General features: G+C 47.5%; 2 protein-coding genes across 6 annotated transcripts in view; one reads left to right on the top strand and one right to left on the bottom strand.

Moving 5' to 3' along the window:
- ETFA (electron transfer flavoprotein subunit alpha) overlaps positions 1-9,400 on the top strand; it is a 32,407-nt gene extending 23,007 nt beyond the window's left edge. The window contains exons 10-12 of the mRNA XM_084293381.1: positions 4,113-4,178; positions 8,201-8,281; positions 9,190-9,400. Coding sequence (XP_084149507.1) covers positions 4,113-4,178; positions 8,201-8,281; positions 9,190-9,228 — 186 coding nt within the window. The 3' untranslated portion in view covers positions 9,229-9,400. The remainder of the gene's footprint in view (positions 1-4,112; positions 4,179-8,200; positions 8,282-9,189) is intronic.
- A 134-nt stretch (positions 9,401-9,534) lies between these two features.
- Positions 9,535-16,749, bottom strand: part of TMEM266 (transmembrane protein 266) — a 103,855-nt gene continuing 96,640 nt past the window's right edge. For all 5 annotated transcript variants that reach the window (XM_084293669.1, XM_084293670.1, XM_084293673.1 and 2 more), the window contains 2 exons: positions 12,701-12,751; positions 9,535-10,666 (listed from right to left, as the gene is read on the bottom strand). In XM_084293669.1, the coding sequence (XP_084149795.1) occupies positions 10,074-10,666; positions 12,701-12,751 (644 nt within the window). In that variant the 3' untranslated portion in view covers positions 9,535-10,073. The remainder of the gene's footprint in view (positions 10,667-12,700; positions 12,752-16,749) is intronic.

Below are 16,749 nucleotides of genomic sequence, written 5' to 3'. Positions count from 1 at the left end.
CAGTGCTTACAGCAGCTCTTCAGTGATAACTGGCCAGTGATAACTGTGTGCAAGCAACGGGGAGTTGGTAAATGCCACTCCATGTACTGATCTCTGCCATGAATGCCTCTAATTATGGGCTGTGGACCAGCCACATGACAGCAGTAATTAGAACAGCTTCCAAGGGTCCAAAAAGCAGGTGTTGGTGTAAAGCCATCTTTGTTGGCACCTGAGAGGTGTGATCCAGATTCTACTTGTTCTGGTTTGTTCTTGGCATGAGTCTCCTACACAGACAAGCTCTGAAAACGAGCAGTTGAATTCTCTCCTTAGAGAGCACTGAACAGTCCTGAATCCTTATCATTCAGTTCTCGTGTGTCCTTTGTTTCCCCCTTACTAAATAATAATGGTAGAACATGTTTAAATGGTAGAATAGATTTAAAAAAAGATTTAAGCAATCAGATCTCTTTTGCAGTATCAGACTACTAATAGGAAGCATCCCATCATTTGTGTTATTTGTGTGTAAACAGTACTGAAGTGATCTACTGTAAGTAGAGACAGTAAGGTGGGTTGAGAACTGGCTGAGCTCAGAGGGTGGTGATCGGCAGCGCAGAGTCCGGCTGGAGACCTGTGACTGGTGGTCACTAGGGGTTGGTGCTGGGTCTGGTCTTGTTCAACATCTTCATCAACAACCTTGATTGAGGGAATAGTGTCCACCCTCAGCAAGTACCTGATGATACAAAGCTGGCAGGAGTGGCCAACATGCCAGAAGGCTGTGCTGCCATTCAGCGAGACCTGGACAGGCTGGAGAGCTGAGCAGGAAGAAACCGAATGATGTTTAACGAGCAAGTGTAGAGTCCTGCACCTGGGAAGGAACAACCACATGTATCAGTACAGGCTGGGGGACGACCTACTGGAGAGGAGCTCTGCGGAGAAGAACCTGGGGGTCCTGGTGGACGACAGGTTGACCATGAGCCAGCACTGTGCCCTGGTGGCCAAGAGGGCCAATGGGATCCTGGCATGCATCAAAAGGAGTGTGGCCAGCAGGTCAAGGGAGGTGATCCTCCCCCTCTACTCTGCCCTGGTCAGGCCTCACCTGGAGTACTGTGTCCAGTTCTGGGCTTCTTGGTACAAAAGAGACAGGGATCTCCTGGAAAGAGTCCAGAGAGGGCCACAAAAGATGATACGGGGCCTGGAGCATCTTCCCTATGAGGAAAGGCTGAGAGACCTGCATCTGTTGAGCCTTGAGAAGACTGAGAGGGGATCTTATCAATGTTTACAAGTATCTTAAGTGTGGGAGACAGAGGGATTTGGCCAACCTCTTTTCAGGGGTTTGTGGGGACAGGACAAGGGGTAATGGCCACAAAATGGAGCACAGGAAGTTCTGCACCAACATGGAAAAGAACTTCTTCACGGTGAGGGTGATGGAGCACTGGGACAGGCTGCCCAGGGAGCTTGTGGAGTCTCCTTCTCTGGAGATATTCAAGGCCCGTCTGGACACGTACCTGGGCAACCTGCTCTAGGGAACCTGCTTTGGCAGGGGGGTTGGACCCGATGAACTCTTCCAACCCCTACAATTCTGTGATTCTGTGAAGTGTTAGAAGCTAGTGAATGGACCAGTTATTTTGGCTAGAGAGCCAAAAGCCTGTAACCTAGAAGGGCACAGCTTAAAAGCATGATGAAGGCTTTTTAGACAAACCTGGTGGTTTATAGATGTCCTTTTAATGAAACATCCTTGTCTTTCCCAGATATTTTAGTAGAATATATATGAAGGCTTCTGGCTCCTAGTTAGCTGGATTCTTTCCAAAGACTGAACATTTATGTTGTTAAACAGAGCAGTAAGAGTATCTGGTAGTCTAGATGACTGGCACTTAATGAATTGCTCCAAAAAATCAAATCACAGTAATGTGTTTTTAAAAAGAGTTTGTATTAAAGACTATAGGATGTTAGAATAATGTCTTCTGTAACATCTGTTCTTTTATATGGTATAATTAAAATATTTCATTTTTACTACGAGATCTTATACGTACATATTATATTACACTGCAGCTGTGGTTGAAATGGGTTGATCTCCAGTGCTAATCTACACACTGAAAAGCAACTAAGACTAAGAAATTCTGGGTATCTTCAACAGCTGTGTGGTTTTGTGCAAATATGTAGAGTAGATTCTGTGTTTCAATTTCAAAGCAAGCCAATTTAATATGAAATACTTCATTCCTGCGCTGTTACCCTTCCATTTAGTTGTTACAGGAGATAGTTTTTCTTAAAAAGTATAGAATATTCTTCATTCAGATTTCACTGTTTGTATTTAAAAGCCAACATAATAGGTGGAATCTGTAGCATCAGAAAGCAATTGTCTGTTTTCTGGAATTGATACAGTGACTATCGGGCCTATATGGAAGATGCAGTCTGCAATTTCTCTGCATTTGAACACCTTCATTTGCCAGCCTCTTCTGTAGTCCGTCCCTGTTCTACAGCTGTGCTGGGCTTTGTTCTGTTGTGTTAAAAGCCACTTAGCTGGAATGTGCATCTTCAGTTGCACAGGATGAGATCACTTTAATTTCTTGATGTAGATCTGCGTGTGCTTAAATGGGGACTAACTGTGGCATTTTTGAAAAAGAACTTCTGCTAGTATTTAAGGTTGCATTTTTCTGAAGTATGTATAAATACAACCTTGTAATTGTTTTTGACAGATGATCCCCTAGATACTTTTGTGTGTTCCAGTTGCTGCTTTTATGATGGATTTAGTGAGAATAATTCCTTTATTTTTTTCTTCTGTAAAATTAGGTAGGTGAGCAGTGCAGGTTTGACTGTTACTTGACATAGTGGTGATGGAAAAGCTGCCACCGAGTTGAAAATATACTTGGTTTTGGGTAGGTTATAGCCTGGCTAACTTTTAGCCCAAGGGGGAAAACTGCTTTTCTACTATGAATTAAGACCATCGATATAGAACGCTTTACTTTTCCTGTATTGGGAATGCAAGTCTCTTTAGATGTGCCGGGTTGGCAGTCCAGAAGTGTAACGATTCAATTGCATGGTGGTACCTACCTGGAAAGTACTTCTTTTCTCATCTGGTGTAGGTGTTGATAGTGAATGGGGGAAGAAAAGCATTAGGGCATGTGGTGTTGGGCATGTGTACTGTTGGAGAGTGTCCAGAGGAGGGCGACAAAGATGGTGAAGGGCCTAGAAGGGAAGACTTGAGGAGTGGCTGAGGTCACTTGGCCTGTTCAGCCTGGAAAAGAGGAGGCAGAGGGGGGACCTCATCGTGGTCTACAGCTTCCTCGCAAGGGGGAGTGGAGAGGCAGGTGACCTATTCTCTGTAATCACCAGTGACAGGACCCGCGGGAACGGTGTTAAGCTGAGGCCAGGGAAGTTTAGGCTGGATATCAGGAAGAGGTTCTTCACCGAGAGGGTGGTCGCACACTGGAACAGGCTCCCCAGGGACGTAGTCACTGCACCAAGCCTGTCTGAATTTAAGAAGCAATTGGACTGTGCACTTAGGCACACGGTCTAAACTTTTGGGTAGACCTGGGTGTTGCCAGGAGTTGGACTTGATGATCCTTATGGGTCCTTTCTAACTTGGGATATTCTGTACGTAAGTAATAGAAACTATCACTACAAGTGGAAGTTGCACTCACAGACCCCAGTGTCTCAAGTATTTTTTCCTGCCAGATAGAAAAATTTATTAATGGTGTAAACACCTAAATTTCAGCATTATGCATTGTCTTATTTTAGAAGAATCATGGAGGGAGGACTCAGGCAAAAGAGTCTTGTTTTTTCTCTTTAGGAACTGCATTTATGTGGTCATAGGTTATCTTGCTTAATAGTTGTTTTGGGAATCTCTAGGTATATGGGTAGCACTGATTGCCCTACCCTGTAGCCAAGCAGTGTCTTGTGTTTGATGCAGATCCCCGTTTTTCTCATCTGTCTTTGGCAGACATTCCTTTGGGATTCTCCTTTTACAGCTGCATTGCATCCAGAAGTGGGAAGGGGAACAAATCGTGAACTGACTTTAATATTGAAAACTACTCTCATGTAAAAACTACTGTATGTAATTGATCTTGAGTAAGGTTTGTGAGAGCTTACTCAAACTATGTTGTGGGTACCAAAAATGTCTCATTTTTGTTTTCTTCTAGGAACTTTATATTGCCGTGGGAATATCTGGAGCAATCCAACACTTGGCTGGGATGAAAGACAGCAAGGTATATAAAGTTGGATGTGGTAGAAGAGATTCTTGAGGAAGGAAAAGAGTTGACTTCTTTGTTTTTCATCAGTAATTTAACAAGCTTTCCAATTCATTCTGTGGTAAGATGGAAGTTTTATCTGCTGCTTTATACCATGCCTCTAAGCCTTGCTGAAAAAGGTTCTGTGGTGGAACGACTAACACGGTAGAGCAACTATTGCACTAAGACTGAAGTATTAAGTAAAAGAAGCTAATTGACTTGTTTATTAAAAACCAACATACACACACTTGCCTGAATTCTATACAGTAGTTCCATTTGTGTTTATTTCAGAGTACGACATATTAATTCATGCATAACAATATGTAATTTGAATTATGAACTTAGTATTCCATAAAGTAAAAGATGTCTCTGACATTCCTGCATTTAGCCATTCAAATGGAAACCTATTATAAAATGGCAGTAAAACTTTAAAAGGTTTAACTCATTAGTTGCCAAAGTACATCATCTGAAATTGGAATTGCCAGTTCAGTTCACAGTGCAGTGTTTGGAAAGAGGAGCAGAATTACCTGCTGAATCATACTGTTAAATGCCAAACGTCAGACAATGTAGGTTGTCCTGTCTCTTGCCAAGTATTTTAAGAAATGATTTTTTTTTGTCTATGTTCAGGGAACATATCACAAGTTTTAATGGCTTTGAATCTGTTTTCTAGCACCCAAAAATTTGATGAGAGGCTTTTATAAAACTATCGCCAACCAAGGAAAAGATTATAAAACTTTACAGGCAGATCCTTGAAATTGTCTTGTGTTTGACCAGTGACAGACTGTAATCAGTTTATGTGACTGGTATTTGTCCTCACAATCCAGCCTGCATGGTAGGATGGTCCACACTTTCTTAGGATTTAGTTCTTCTTGAACATATGATTTAAATATCTGGATTTGGGAGATAGCACCCTTTTTGGTGCCTCAGCTTTCTACAATGGGAGCGGAGCTGTTTTTGCCTTAGTCGACGCAGTGGAGAAAAAACAACCAGAATGAGAAGCTGAGGATGAATGATGGGCAGAGGTGATGAAGGTCACTCTTGAGATAGAGAAATGTGAATAATAGTATCTGTAGTGGTGTATTCTCACTGTTCTTAAGGGAAACAGGGTTGCTGTGGTCTCTTGCAGCACAGCAACAGGGAGACAACAGGGACCATCACCAGGGAGAGATGGCTAAAGCAGCCCTGACGCGGTACTATCACAGTTGTCCCCGTTGTCCTTAGCTCCCCCTGGACTCTGCTAGGAGTAGGAGCTGATGGGCCGCAGCATAAAAAATGTCTTTGTTTCACAGCATTTAGTCTCCTGCCTTGCTTTTGAGTGAGGGAGAGAATGGGTGGGTGGGATTAAATCAGGCACGGACTGAGAAAGGTATACATAAAGCTGCCTAAGTCTTGATTTGACCCTGTTTGCAATTATCTCCTGTTTCATCTCAGAAAAACTATCAGCCATACTGGAAACCTATTACTTCATGTGCCAGAATTTCCTTTGATATTGTGTAGCAGTATTGGCTGTGCTGTAGCAGTAAGACCTCCAGCTTTTTGGCTTTTTTTTTTTTTTTGGCTTTTTCGGTGCCGTATTTGGTACTTTGAGATGTTTATTATATGAAAGAAGTATAGATAAGATTTGTCAATATTAGAGACATACTTAAGATTCATTTCACCCAGAGATGATAATTTTTCTAGTGTAAACGATTATGTGCATTCTAAAGTTGTTTTACTTGTGTTTGAAGTGTGTTCTGCATTCCTTTTAGGCAAAGCATTAGAGGTGTAATTACGGAAAAGATCCCATTTATACAAACATAAAAGAATTATGCAGCCGTGGAAACTGTCTCGGGAGTGTCCCCTGCCTTCCATCAGCACTGTGAATTATCTGGCATTGTGAACTTGCACACTTAAGAATATGTTTTCCAGAGCAGTCAGATGCTTTCTACCAAGTGAAATGTATAATTTATTTGTCCTTTTACAGCAAGGTAGAAAATGCAGCTTTTGAGGAGGCCTGGTGAATCCTTGTTGCTTTCTTCCCTTATTTTCAATTCCCTCCTGAGGTAGTTCCAGCCAGCATCTGCTCTAAGAGATGTAACTTCTGAAAGTTTTGTAGCAAACAAGGTGATGCTTTTGCTTCTTACTATGGAAAGTCTGATTTTAGTGATGAGGTAGAGAACCAGATCTCAGTACAGAGGTACTTCAACAGGCGGAGGCGGAGGAAGGACTGGGCTGCCAAACTTAAAGCTTTACAATAGATGTTTTTCAAGCAACGGGTGCTTCTTTTTTTTTGTGTGTGTGAATGTGGCACGGTATTTCTTAAGGAGACTTCCAGGGCTAGTGGGGCTGAAGAGGGGAGCATGCAGAGGGAAAGTCAGCTGGTTTTGTGGCTGAAGGTATCCTTTGTGTTGAAGTAGCAACTTGTGGGAATTTGCTGTACCTGTGCATTTCTCACCTGGGCCAGGTGAGAGCAGGGGCATTGGAGCCATCTGTCTGCCCATAGCCTCCTGCCTGGTTTGGCTGGGCTGATGACCCAGGTGTGTGCTTTGCCATCTCAGCTGGATCATTTTCCTGCCTGCCAGAGTTCCCACAGCCTTAAGGACAGAGCCAGCAGTCCCCAGGGTGTCACCGACAGCAGGTCCCAGCATTAGCCCCTCAGGCCTCATGCTCCTGCGAAGGGATCTTGGAAAGCATGGTAGGGCCTTAGAGCATGGTTAGATAAGGTCTTTACTGAGTTAATGTCCTGGGCTGACATAACCTAGGTTTTGTTTCCTGTACTGTAGAGCTGTTAGCAGAGGCTAGTGTTCACAAATGGTGTAACTGAAATAAAACAAGTACCTTTTGGGGGAAAATATTGCAGGGGAAGCCTTACTGGAATACTCACAAGTCTTTGCTTGTGAGCTGGCGAGCAGGCAGCAGCAAGGCTCTGCTGTAGGTACTTCCTTGCGTAAAGGATGCGGTCCTTCTTTATAGTGAGTCACAGCATACAAAAGAGCTGTGAGGAAAGAATGTTTCCGTGGGCTTACGAGTGCAGGATTTGTGAACTCACATCTTTGAGTTACTGCCATTAGATACATGGTACTGAGCTATTAATTTTGTTGGATGAGTATATTCAGTGGAGGGAGTAAAGCACGTGAGAAACATGAGCCGTGGCTACCTGGGAATGGCAGATAAGCCTATGAAGTAAATGTTGGGTTAGAGCTGTCCTGAGGACTCCTGTTGCCTCAAATCAGAGTTCATATTGCTGCATTTAGGTGGAAAGGCAGTTACCGGAGTGCTGTGGTTTAGACCCATTTGGTGTCAGGCTCATTTTACGAGCTGTCGCGGTTTTGATTTTTTCCATCCTTTATGGAGTCTGCCCATCCTGGTGTACATTCGGATGTGGACACCCACTTACTTTGCTGGAAGCTGTCACAGATGATTACAGAATGATTTACCTGTATGAAAGAGTTGAAATCAAGGCATTTTACGGACCGTTGTGTTGGGATTTAGATCACGTTTGTCTACTGTATGTTTTTCTACTGTGCGACACAGTAAATCATGTGGCACACTGTAAGTACAGGGGCCTCTGGCATCATTTGATAATACATGTTTTAAATGCTACCTGATTTATTTCTGTAATATTATGGCTTTAATAGTGCAGATAATCCACTGTAGTATTTTTTTTCTAAAATAAGGTTCTTATTTTGAACGAGGAAGGATAGCCCTGATGTGTGCTACGAGCACGGAAGGGACTTTTTAATCACTGTTATGAACACATGGCTCAGTTTTGGAGACTTTCGTAATGGTGGGTTTTAGAGGTGTTTGTGTTTTTTGTTTGCTTGCTTGCTTTTTTTTTTTTTTTTTTTTTTTTTTTTTGAGGTGGAAAGGAAAAGCATTTTAAGTGTTGCGATCCGTTATCCTCTGTGTTTGCTGGCTAGGAGAGAAGTTAGGCCATGTTTTGTAGATGAGACCTGTCTGTGTAATCTGACCCTAGATGTAAATCACTATAAACTCACACGGTGCTTTCCTGTTGCTTGCAGACCATCGTTGCTATTAACAAGGACCCAGAAGCTCCAATTTTTCAAGTGGCAGACTATGGACTGGTGGCAGACTTATTTCAGGTAAGGCTAAACTTGGAAATGCGTGGGATAACTCATTCAGATATGTAATGGTATCTTAAATAGGTAATATAATCTACTAAATTTTAAAGATGTTTGTGGCAGGGTGTTTGCTCTGGGTTTAGTTAAGGAGTTGGCTTTATGACTTCATTATTTTCAGTCTCAGAATTCAGTGCTTGCCAGGATAATTTTGGGGGGTGGGTTTCACAGTCAGCCTGCCCATATTCTGGTACTCGGATCACGCACTGTTCTGAGAAATAAGTGCATGTAGATATTTCAGATGTGTTTTTAAGCTTCAGAAAGTATGAACGTGCAGAATTAGCAGCGTCTTTACACTGCAGTTCTCCCTTTTGCCTGGGCTCGCTGCCTTACTGCAGCTCATGACAAACTGGCAGTTTTCTCCTGGAAAACTGTGCTGTGAAGTAGACCATGTCCAAGTGCCTTATGGCTCACAGGTGGGAGCCTGTGTGCATGGCCATGTATGTGACTGGCGTGGGCTGGTAGTGGCTCTGTGGAGAGGCATGGACAGAAACTCTGCCAGCACTTAATGCCATTCCTGAACTGATGCCTGCTGGCTCAACAGCAAGAGCGGGCCTTTTCGTAAGCCAGAGACAAAGTCACGTTCTGAAGAAACACCATGTAGACAATTTCCTTAATAAATTTTGTACGAATGCATTATTTCCACCTAATGGAAATGTAGCGCTCTTAAATAATTAAGAGGCTCTATTCAGCAGGAGGGAAGCGAGCGGGGAGTGCTGTGAGCTGGGGTGACCCACAGCCCGTGGAGTTGTGTGTTACGCATTGGAACAGGAGGGCAGGGGCTGCCCTTTGGGGGGGTTGGGTGCTTCACATGGAGACTTTGGGGGGGACAGAGGGGAGAGCAGGTGCTACCCTGGCACTGGTGTTTGCAGGCAGTGCCCGAGATGACGGAGCTCCTGAAGAAGAAGTGAGCAACACCGCTGGCCCCTGCGCTGCGTTTTGCGGGAGAAAATGACAAAGAAAAAAAAAAAAAGAGTACTGGAGAGCACTGGTGTCAGCATATGTTTTTGCTGGGCAGTGTGGGTTGGTGGGACAGGTGGTAAGAAGGAATAATAACAAATAAAGGATTGTAGGGTAATGAGGGCCTGTCGCTGTGCTTCTTGTTTTTTCTGTGTGTAGTAGGTGATGGGATTGGGACAGCAGGTGCTGGGTGTGGGGTGGGTACTGAAGAGAGACAACAGGAAAGCAAAGAAAGGAGAGGTATGGGAAAGAAGGAATGATGGAAAAAAGCAGAAGGGAAGGTAGGAACAATGGAGGCACCAGTGTTTGTCAGTGTTTATTGCCATCCTTACTCCCTCCCAGCTATGTTCAGCCCCCTGGCAGGAAGGATGGCAAGCCAGGAGGCCAGGTTGGGCCCAGGCTGGCCACTGGCTCTGTCCTGCCCCTGGGCCCTGTGGCTCTGAAGTCGGGGACGGTCCATGTACCTTGGGGCTGGGCCCAGGCTGAGGGCAGGACAGGGCTGCAGTCTGTTCTTCCCCCTACCAGGTACTGTGGGTCCGTGTGGGCTGAAGATGGCTGGGAGGTCTGCTGTGTGTGCCCGAAGGACACCGTAGGTCTGGGCTGGCCTGGATATGGAGGTGGGTGGAGTGGTTGGGTCCTGGGGGCACCAGCGGGGAGGTGCTGGCCTGGCCCAGGGCTGGCAGCCACTCCAGGAGATGCTCTGGGTTGCCTCCAGTATCGGGGTGTTGCCTGCAGCAGCCTGATGCCTCAGCACTGTGAGCATGCCTGCACAGTGAGCGTGTCCCTGCAGCTCTTCTTATGCCTTGGGGACCTTGCCCAGCGGTGGCTCAGGGGGCCCCAGTGCCGCGTACTTCTCATCAATGACTGGGGCCCCCTGTGGACAGTCGATGAGCGGTTTGAGCTGGAAGACATCAAGGCTGTCCTGGTTCCTGCGGTTGTAGATAGTGAGCCGGTGGCCCAGGCTGGGGCTGGCCCTCACTGAGTCTCCTGGGCTGGGCAGCTTCAGGTTGACAGGGTCCAGACTCCTCTGAGCCAGGCAGACCTCTTCTGACAGGGAGGAGAGAAGCTCCTGCACCATGGCTTGTGCCACCTGCTGCTCCGTGCAGATGTGGTCAGCCCGCGGCCTGGTGCCAGCCTCTGCAGCATCCTCACAGGTCACGCTGCACTCTGGGGAGGAGCCCAGCGTCTGGCTGCTCTCACTGCACGCCTGGGTACCGGAGCTGACGGTGGAGCGGGATGCGCTGCCCGAGGTGATGCTGGCAGACGTCCCGGTGCTGTTCAGCCGCAGTGGCACCTCCACGGTGAACATGTCCGAAGAGATGTTGGGGTGATGGACGTCAATGGCAGCGGTGGTAACGACGCAGACGGCTGCCTCGGGAATGGCGCTGTCTGCAGGAAGGGTAAATGTAAGCTGTGTTACCAGAGGTGTAACAACATGCCTGGACAGACAGAGTCAGGCTCATTTTTGTCTCTATGGGTTCCACAGGACAAATTACAAACAGGCTCAACTTTAAGGTTCTTAGAGGCCCTGGAGGCACCCGCTTTACGAACTTGGGCCCATTCTTTTACACGTCCCTTTAGCAGTGCCTTGGAAATGCCTCAGCCGTGCGCCCCTTCTAAGAGCTGCCAGAAGCACCGACCCTACTGCGAGCAACAACCGGGGGGGCGCCTCCTGGGAGCCCGCGCTGCGCCCACCTCGTGTGAGAGGCGCGGGGCCCACGCGCAATTTAAAAGCACGAACGTGGGGGCGCCGCCAACGCGCACGGACACGCGGCCCGCCCCATGGGCAGGGTGCGCGCCCTGCTCAGCCCCTCCCCTGCTCGCGCCCTTCAGGCCACCCCCTCGCTCCCGCCCCTTGTCAGTGTCCCCTCCCCCCGTTTCCCTTTTTTAAGCCGCGCTTTTTGGTCGTGCCCCTTTTAAGAACTTCACGCGCCGCGATCCCCGGAGTCCCTTTGCCGTCGTTGCCCTTTTAAGAAGCCAGTGCTCGTGCCCCTTTTAAGCCCTCCCCACGGCCCCGCCCCTTTTAAGAACCCCGTTCGTTCCCGTTGCCCTTTTAAGACCCTACAGCGCCCTGCCCCTTTTACGAGCCCTTTACTCCCGTTCCCCTTTTAAGGCCGGCCCGGTCCCCCCCCCCCTCCCCGGTTGAGCGCCCCCCCCCCCCCGCGCCGCGCCGTGTCCCCGCCCCGCTGCCCGGGTCGGGCCCACCCCCAGAGCTGGAGGCGGCAGAGCCGGGCCCACAGGCGGCCGGCACCGCGAGGCGGGGCCCACCCAGCCCGCAGCGGCAGGGCCCGCACACACCGCTGAGCGGGCCCCACTGGTGCAGAGCCGGGCCCAGAGCCGAGCGCCGCCAGGAGCCGGGGGTCACCCACCCTCACTGGTGCGCCCCAGGGCCCGCAGCTGGGTCGTAAAGGCCCTGGGGCCTTCACCGGCCCCTCTCTAAGGCACAGCTCCAAGAACCGAGGCCCGCCCCGGCACGCCTTTAGCAGACAAGGCCCACAGCGGCACACTTGAAGCCCCGGGCTCCACCACCTCACACCTTTAAGAGCTGGGACCCAGAACCCCACCCTTTGAAGAGCTGGAGCCCACTCCTGGCACAGCACCGTCACAGAGAAACCCAACAGAGCAGAGTCAGAATAGCTCGAGGTGGAAGGGACCCATAAGGATCATGGAGTCCAACTCCTGGCACCGCACAGGTCTGCCCAAAAGTTTAGACCATGTGCCTAAGTGCACAGTCCAATCGCTTTTTAAATTCATACAGGCTTGGTGCAGTGACTACGTCCCTGCGGAGCCTGTTCCAGTGTGCGACCACCCTCTCGGTGAAGAACCTCTTCCTAATGTCCAGCCTAAACCTCCCCTGCCTCAGCTTAACACCATTCCCGCAGGTCCTGTCACTGCTGATTATGGAGACCAGATCAGCTCCTTCCCCTCCACTCCCCCTTGCGAGGAAGTTGCAGACCATGATGAGGTTTCTCCCTGCAGCTGCCTCTTCTCCAGGCTGAACAGGCCCAGTGCCCTCAGCCCCTCCTCATACAGGGATGTCTTCCCCTCTAGGCCCTTCACCATCTTCATCGCCCTCCTCTGGATGCTCTTCAACAGTTTTACCTCCTTCTTGTACTGTCGTGCCCAGAACTGCACACAGTGCTCGAGGTGAGGCCGCACCAGCGCAGAGCAGATCGGGACAATCACCTCCCTCAACCACCTGGCGATGCCGTGCTTGATGCACCCCAGGATCGGGTTGGCGCTCCTGGCTGCCAGGGCACACTGCTGGCTCATACTCAGCTTGCTGTCAACCACAACCCCCAGATGCATGTTTGGGTTTGATTTCTGGGACAGAGCTACATCACTGGTCAGTCTCGCTGGGTTTACAGCACACAATAAGATGTAAAAACTCAGTTTACATTTACATTTTAAAGCAAAACTTACCACTGCTAGGTTCGTTGTAGTACCGACTGATGTAATTATTCATGTCATCCTCTGAAAAAAAAAAGGCAGCACCTGATTAAATGGTTGAAATGGCAGACTGTGAAACACTCTCCTCTGTCCTCCATGCCCAGAGCACCACCTGAGCTATCTGTGTGTTGTCAGGCCGTAGACCAGGTGTGATTTGGGACACTGCCCACAGACCCCACCAGCCCCAGTGGCTGACAGGAACCAGCTCAAGTGGGGCTTTTCCTTTGGAACATTTCTGTCTTGGACCTGCCTGGGAATTGGACCTGCCTGATTAGCAGTGTGTGGTGTGCTCTAAAAGCATTCTCTGCTTTTAAGTGCTGCCTCTGATACCATGTTTCAGAAAACCGTGCTCATCATCCCTTTGAGCCAGATTCCCTTCGTTCCCCTGGGGCCCTGCGGCTACAGCCCTCCCTTTTCACAGCACACTGCGGTTTGCAGGTGAAGGAAACAGATGTTTTCTGGGGAACGCATTCTCCATGCAACAAGACCCAAACCACTAAGCACTCTGTACCTGAAATAGCTGCACTCATAAGAAGGCAATCTAACCTGACACTGAAAGGGAACATGGTCGTTTTCCTGGTTTCATTGGCTCTTAAAAGCTTTTTTGGCCCTTGTTGATCTTTAAATGCCTGCAGTCAGAGGTGTGCTTTGTGCTAATGTCTGCGTTTGACAAAGAGGCCTCAGAGTAGCTCAAGGCAATGCCGCTGGATTAGGAGTACATTGCAAGGCTTTTCAGCTATCTGCTACTAAAATACACTTCATTTCTATCATACATAATTCATGCTCTAAATGCTACCAAACTTGCCAGCCTGTAGAGATACCGGTTCTTGCTCAGGCAGGGAACCTTCAGATCCATTCAGAAAACACCTGCATATGTGTAGTTTTTGGTAATGTATTTTCATCATATTTAACTCGCTGTCTACCTCTAAGCTTTACCCTTTGACCTGGCCATGTGTGTGACCACTTGCACGCACAACCAGCACAGCTGCCTGCTTTCAGGTCCTGTCATTGCGTGATGGCCCCATTAACCTCATCGCTCTCTAGGTGATTTTATGTATGTGTATATTTCTCTCTATGTATATATGTAAATAGTATCTCCAAACACACGCATGTGTCTGTGTGTGTGCATATATATATATATTTACCTCAAGTAGTTTCTCATGAATAAAAAGCAATAAAGAGCACTGGAATAACAACAGCAGGATAAATATTTCAACAACAGATTAAGTTTCTGAATAATTACATTAAATGAAACTGACAATGGACAAACTTATCTTAGCCATATGGGGGTCACAGCTCTTTGGGGTATCACAGGCTATAAACAATTCCCGTTATCTCTGACTATATCCTTCATTACTGAAAGCAAGGAGCTTAAAAAGACAAAGACACAGTGAGCAGGAAAGTTTTTCAAGGCATAAGCTATAGGACCAACCTATTGACCCCCGAACACTTCTAGATGTAGGAACAGCAACAGGAACTAGGCAGAAACACCACCACAATGTGACCTGGCAAGAAACGGACACAGCCTTACTGTGCCACTGGGGTGCAGTAAGAAAGGAAGAGAGAAGGGACATAAAGGAGGAAAAATGCATGCATTTCTGAGAGCACACTGGTGGTCCACAGGGGAAAATTCCCCGGTGAAGCTGTAACCCTCCCAGGGAGTTTTCCCCTGCAAATTGCCATGCACTGGAATTTCAGCTTGCTCTGACCTTGGTCATCTGAACATGTAACCAAATTCTCAGCCAGACGTTAACTCCTCTCCTTGGCAGACCAAGTGTAGCTCACTGCTCACCTGTACGCCCATTTATGAAGGCACATGCATGCTCCCTAGGCTGTGCTGTGCCTAGTTCACCTTTCTGGTCTTGCGTAAGATGACCTGCGTGGAATTTTTTTCCGCTCTGCTTTGCTGGCCCCAAAAGGTGTCTCCTCTTTTCCCTCTAGCAACACGGAAAGTTTGTGCCAATAGGAAATACGAGCAGCCAGCTGGCACCTTGCGCAAGACTTCCATATGAAGGCAGATTGCCTCACTGGTGCAAGCTGCAGCGCTCACATGACTTCCATTCACACGGGCTCTGGAGAAGCTGGATGGATGCCTGAGCACGTGAGATAATCCACCATGAGAGGAACTGTCAAAGTCGGCTTGCACAGAAAACAGCAACAGGTTCAGCCTGGTTCTAAGGAATGAACCTGAGATGGAAGTCACTGTCTGCAAGGAAAATCCAAGACATGGAACGGGATCCATTGTTAGCAGATATTTCTGGGACAGAAAACCAACATCCTTAACTGATGAGGTATTGGGTTGGTTTGGCCCTTGCTTTAGCAGATTGTGCTGCAAGAGCACTGTGGGCTGAGCTGAACAGGGCTGAGATGTAAGACATCTGTGAGTGGCCACGGCTGATGGCTTTGGGTGTGGGATGGCCTGGGGGACCTCTCAACATTTTTTCTTTTCTCTGTAAATATGGATTGGCAGATCCATATCTGAGCTGGCTTGTGACAGGCAGCTTGGAGCAAACACAGGAGCCTGGGTCTGCCTCTGCAAAACAGCTTCATTTGTTGCAACTAGAACACCATAATTTGACAAAGAACATGGATACTGATGAAACAAGAACTTTCAGGGTAAACACCAGGGTAAGATGAGAATAATTTAAGGAAATGGATTCAAAACCAAAATATTATACTGGTCTCTACTTTGGGAAGTGATAAAGAGTTCTACCTCGCCCCTTTGGTATGAAATTCAGGAGCCTCACTTCACTAACTACCCACACATGTACTTAACCATTACTTAAGGTGTAATTCCTCTATTTCTGTCCAGATATCAGTGCAGAGAACCCAAAAGCCTAAAACCAGCACCTATGGGAGAAGCCAAAGCCAGTCTCCTGCAAGGATTCACGGAGTTTAACGGCCAAGTGGAGCGCACATGAGATATAACCGCTCCCAGGCGGAGGCTTCAGAGTAAATACATTTCAACATTTGAAAAAAAACTATATTTTATCTATTGCTCTGCAGTAACAGGGCTCTCTTCAGATCACTAACGGACGATCACCAAAGGAAGTGGCTTAAGAGCTGGAAAATCAGAAGTGTTAAACCAGCTCGGACTGCCTTGCAAGCAACAACTGTCAAAATGCTTTCTGGTGCCCCACTTTGCCTTCCCAGACAGCTTATAAATAATCTGATGGGGAGCCCTTTGAAGCTCCAGATTTTTTCATATTCTATTGCCAATATCCCACTTCCTTCACTTGCAGAACGCTGAGGACCTACGGGGAGAGCAAGTTTTACTTTGCTCTAAGCAAGAACATAAATTGCAGCAGTTCCACAAAGAAAACCACTTCCCGATAACCCCGCAAACATGGAAATTCAGCTCCGAATAGCTAAAATAACCCTCCTGCAATGGGAACTAACAGAGTCGGGGATCTAGTTCTTGCTCAAATGTGTATAAGGCTGGCACATCAATTTTAAACTACTGCAGAACTTCAAGAATTGCGATGATATATGCAAGAAAATGAGGAATTTCCTCTAGAGACCATAATTCATATATTATGGGAGAGATTACAGAATAATAAATTTTGGAAGGAAGTATTAATGGCTATATGGTGTGTGGTGAACATGGAATTCCCTGGAGCCTGGAGGTTTGTATACTAAATAGTAAAAATGATTTGTGCAGGAGCAGAAAATGTTAGATGTCATGCTGGCCATGACCAGCTTCATACTGCACGAGGCAAAAATTCATCAAGAAAAAAATCATCATTTAGAGAAGAACAGAGGCCACACAAGTGCAGCGCAGAGCGGGACGATCCCTTCCCTCGAGCAGCTGGCAATGCCGTGCCTGATACACCACGAGACACGGTCGGCCCTTTTGGCTCCCAGGGCATGCTGCTGGCTCATGCTCATCTTGCTGCTGACCAAGACCCCAAATCCCTTTCTGCGGGGCTGCTCCCCAGCCTCTCATCCCCCAGGCTGAACATACAGCCAGGATTACCCCATCCCAGGTGCAGAATCCAGCACTTGCTTTTGGTAAATTTTAT

The sequence above is a fragment of the Netta rufina genome (assembly GCF_964035555.1).
Source record: "Netta rufina genome assembly, chromosome: 11".
Lineage (NCBI taxonomy): Eukaryota > Metazoa > Chordata > Aves > Anseriformes > Anatidae > Netta > Netta rufina.
Note: the sequence above shows the minus strand (reverse complement) of the source record. Positions and strands in the feature narration are given on the sequence as shown.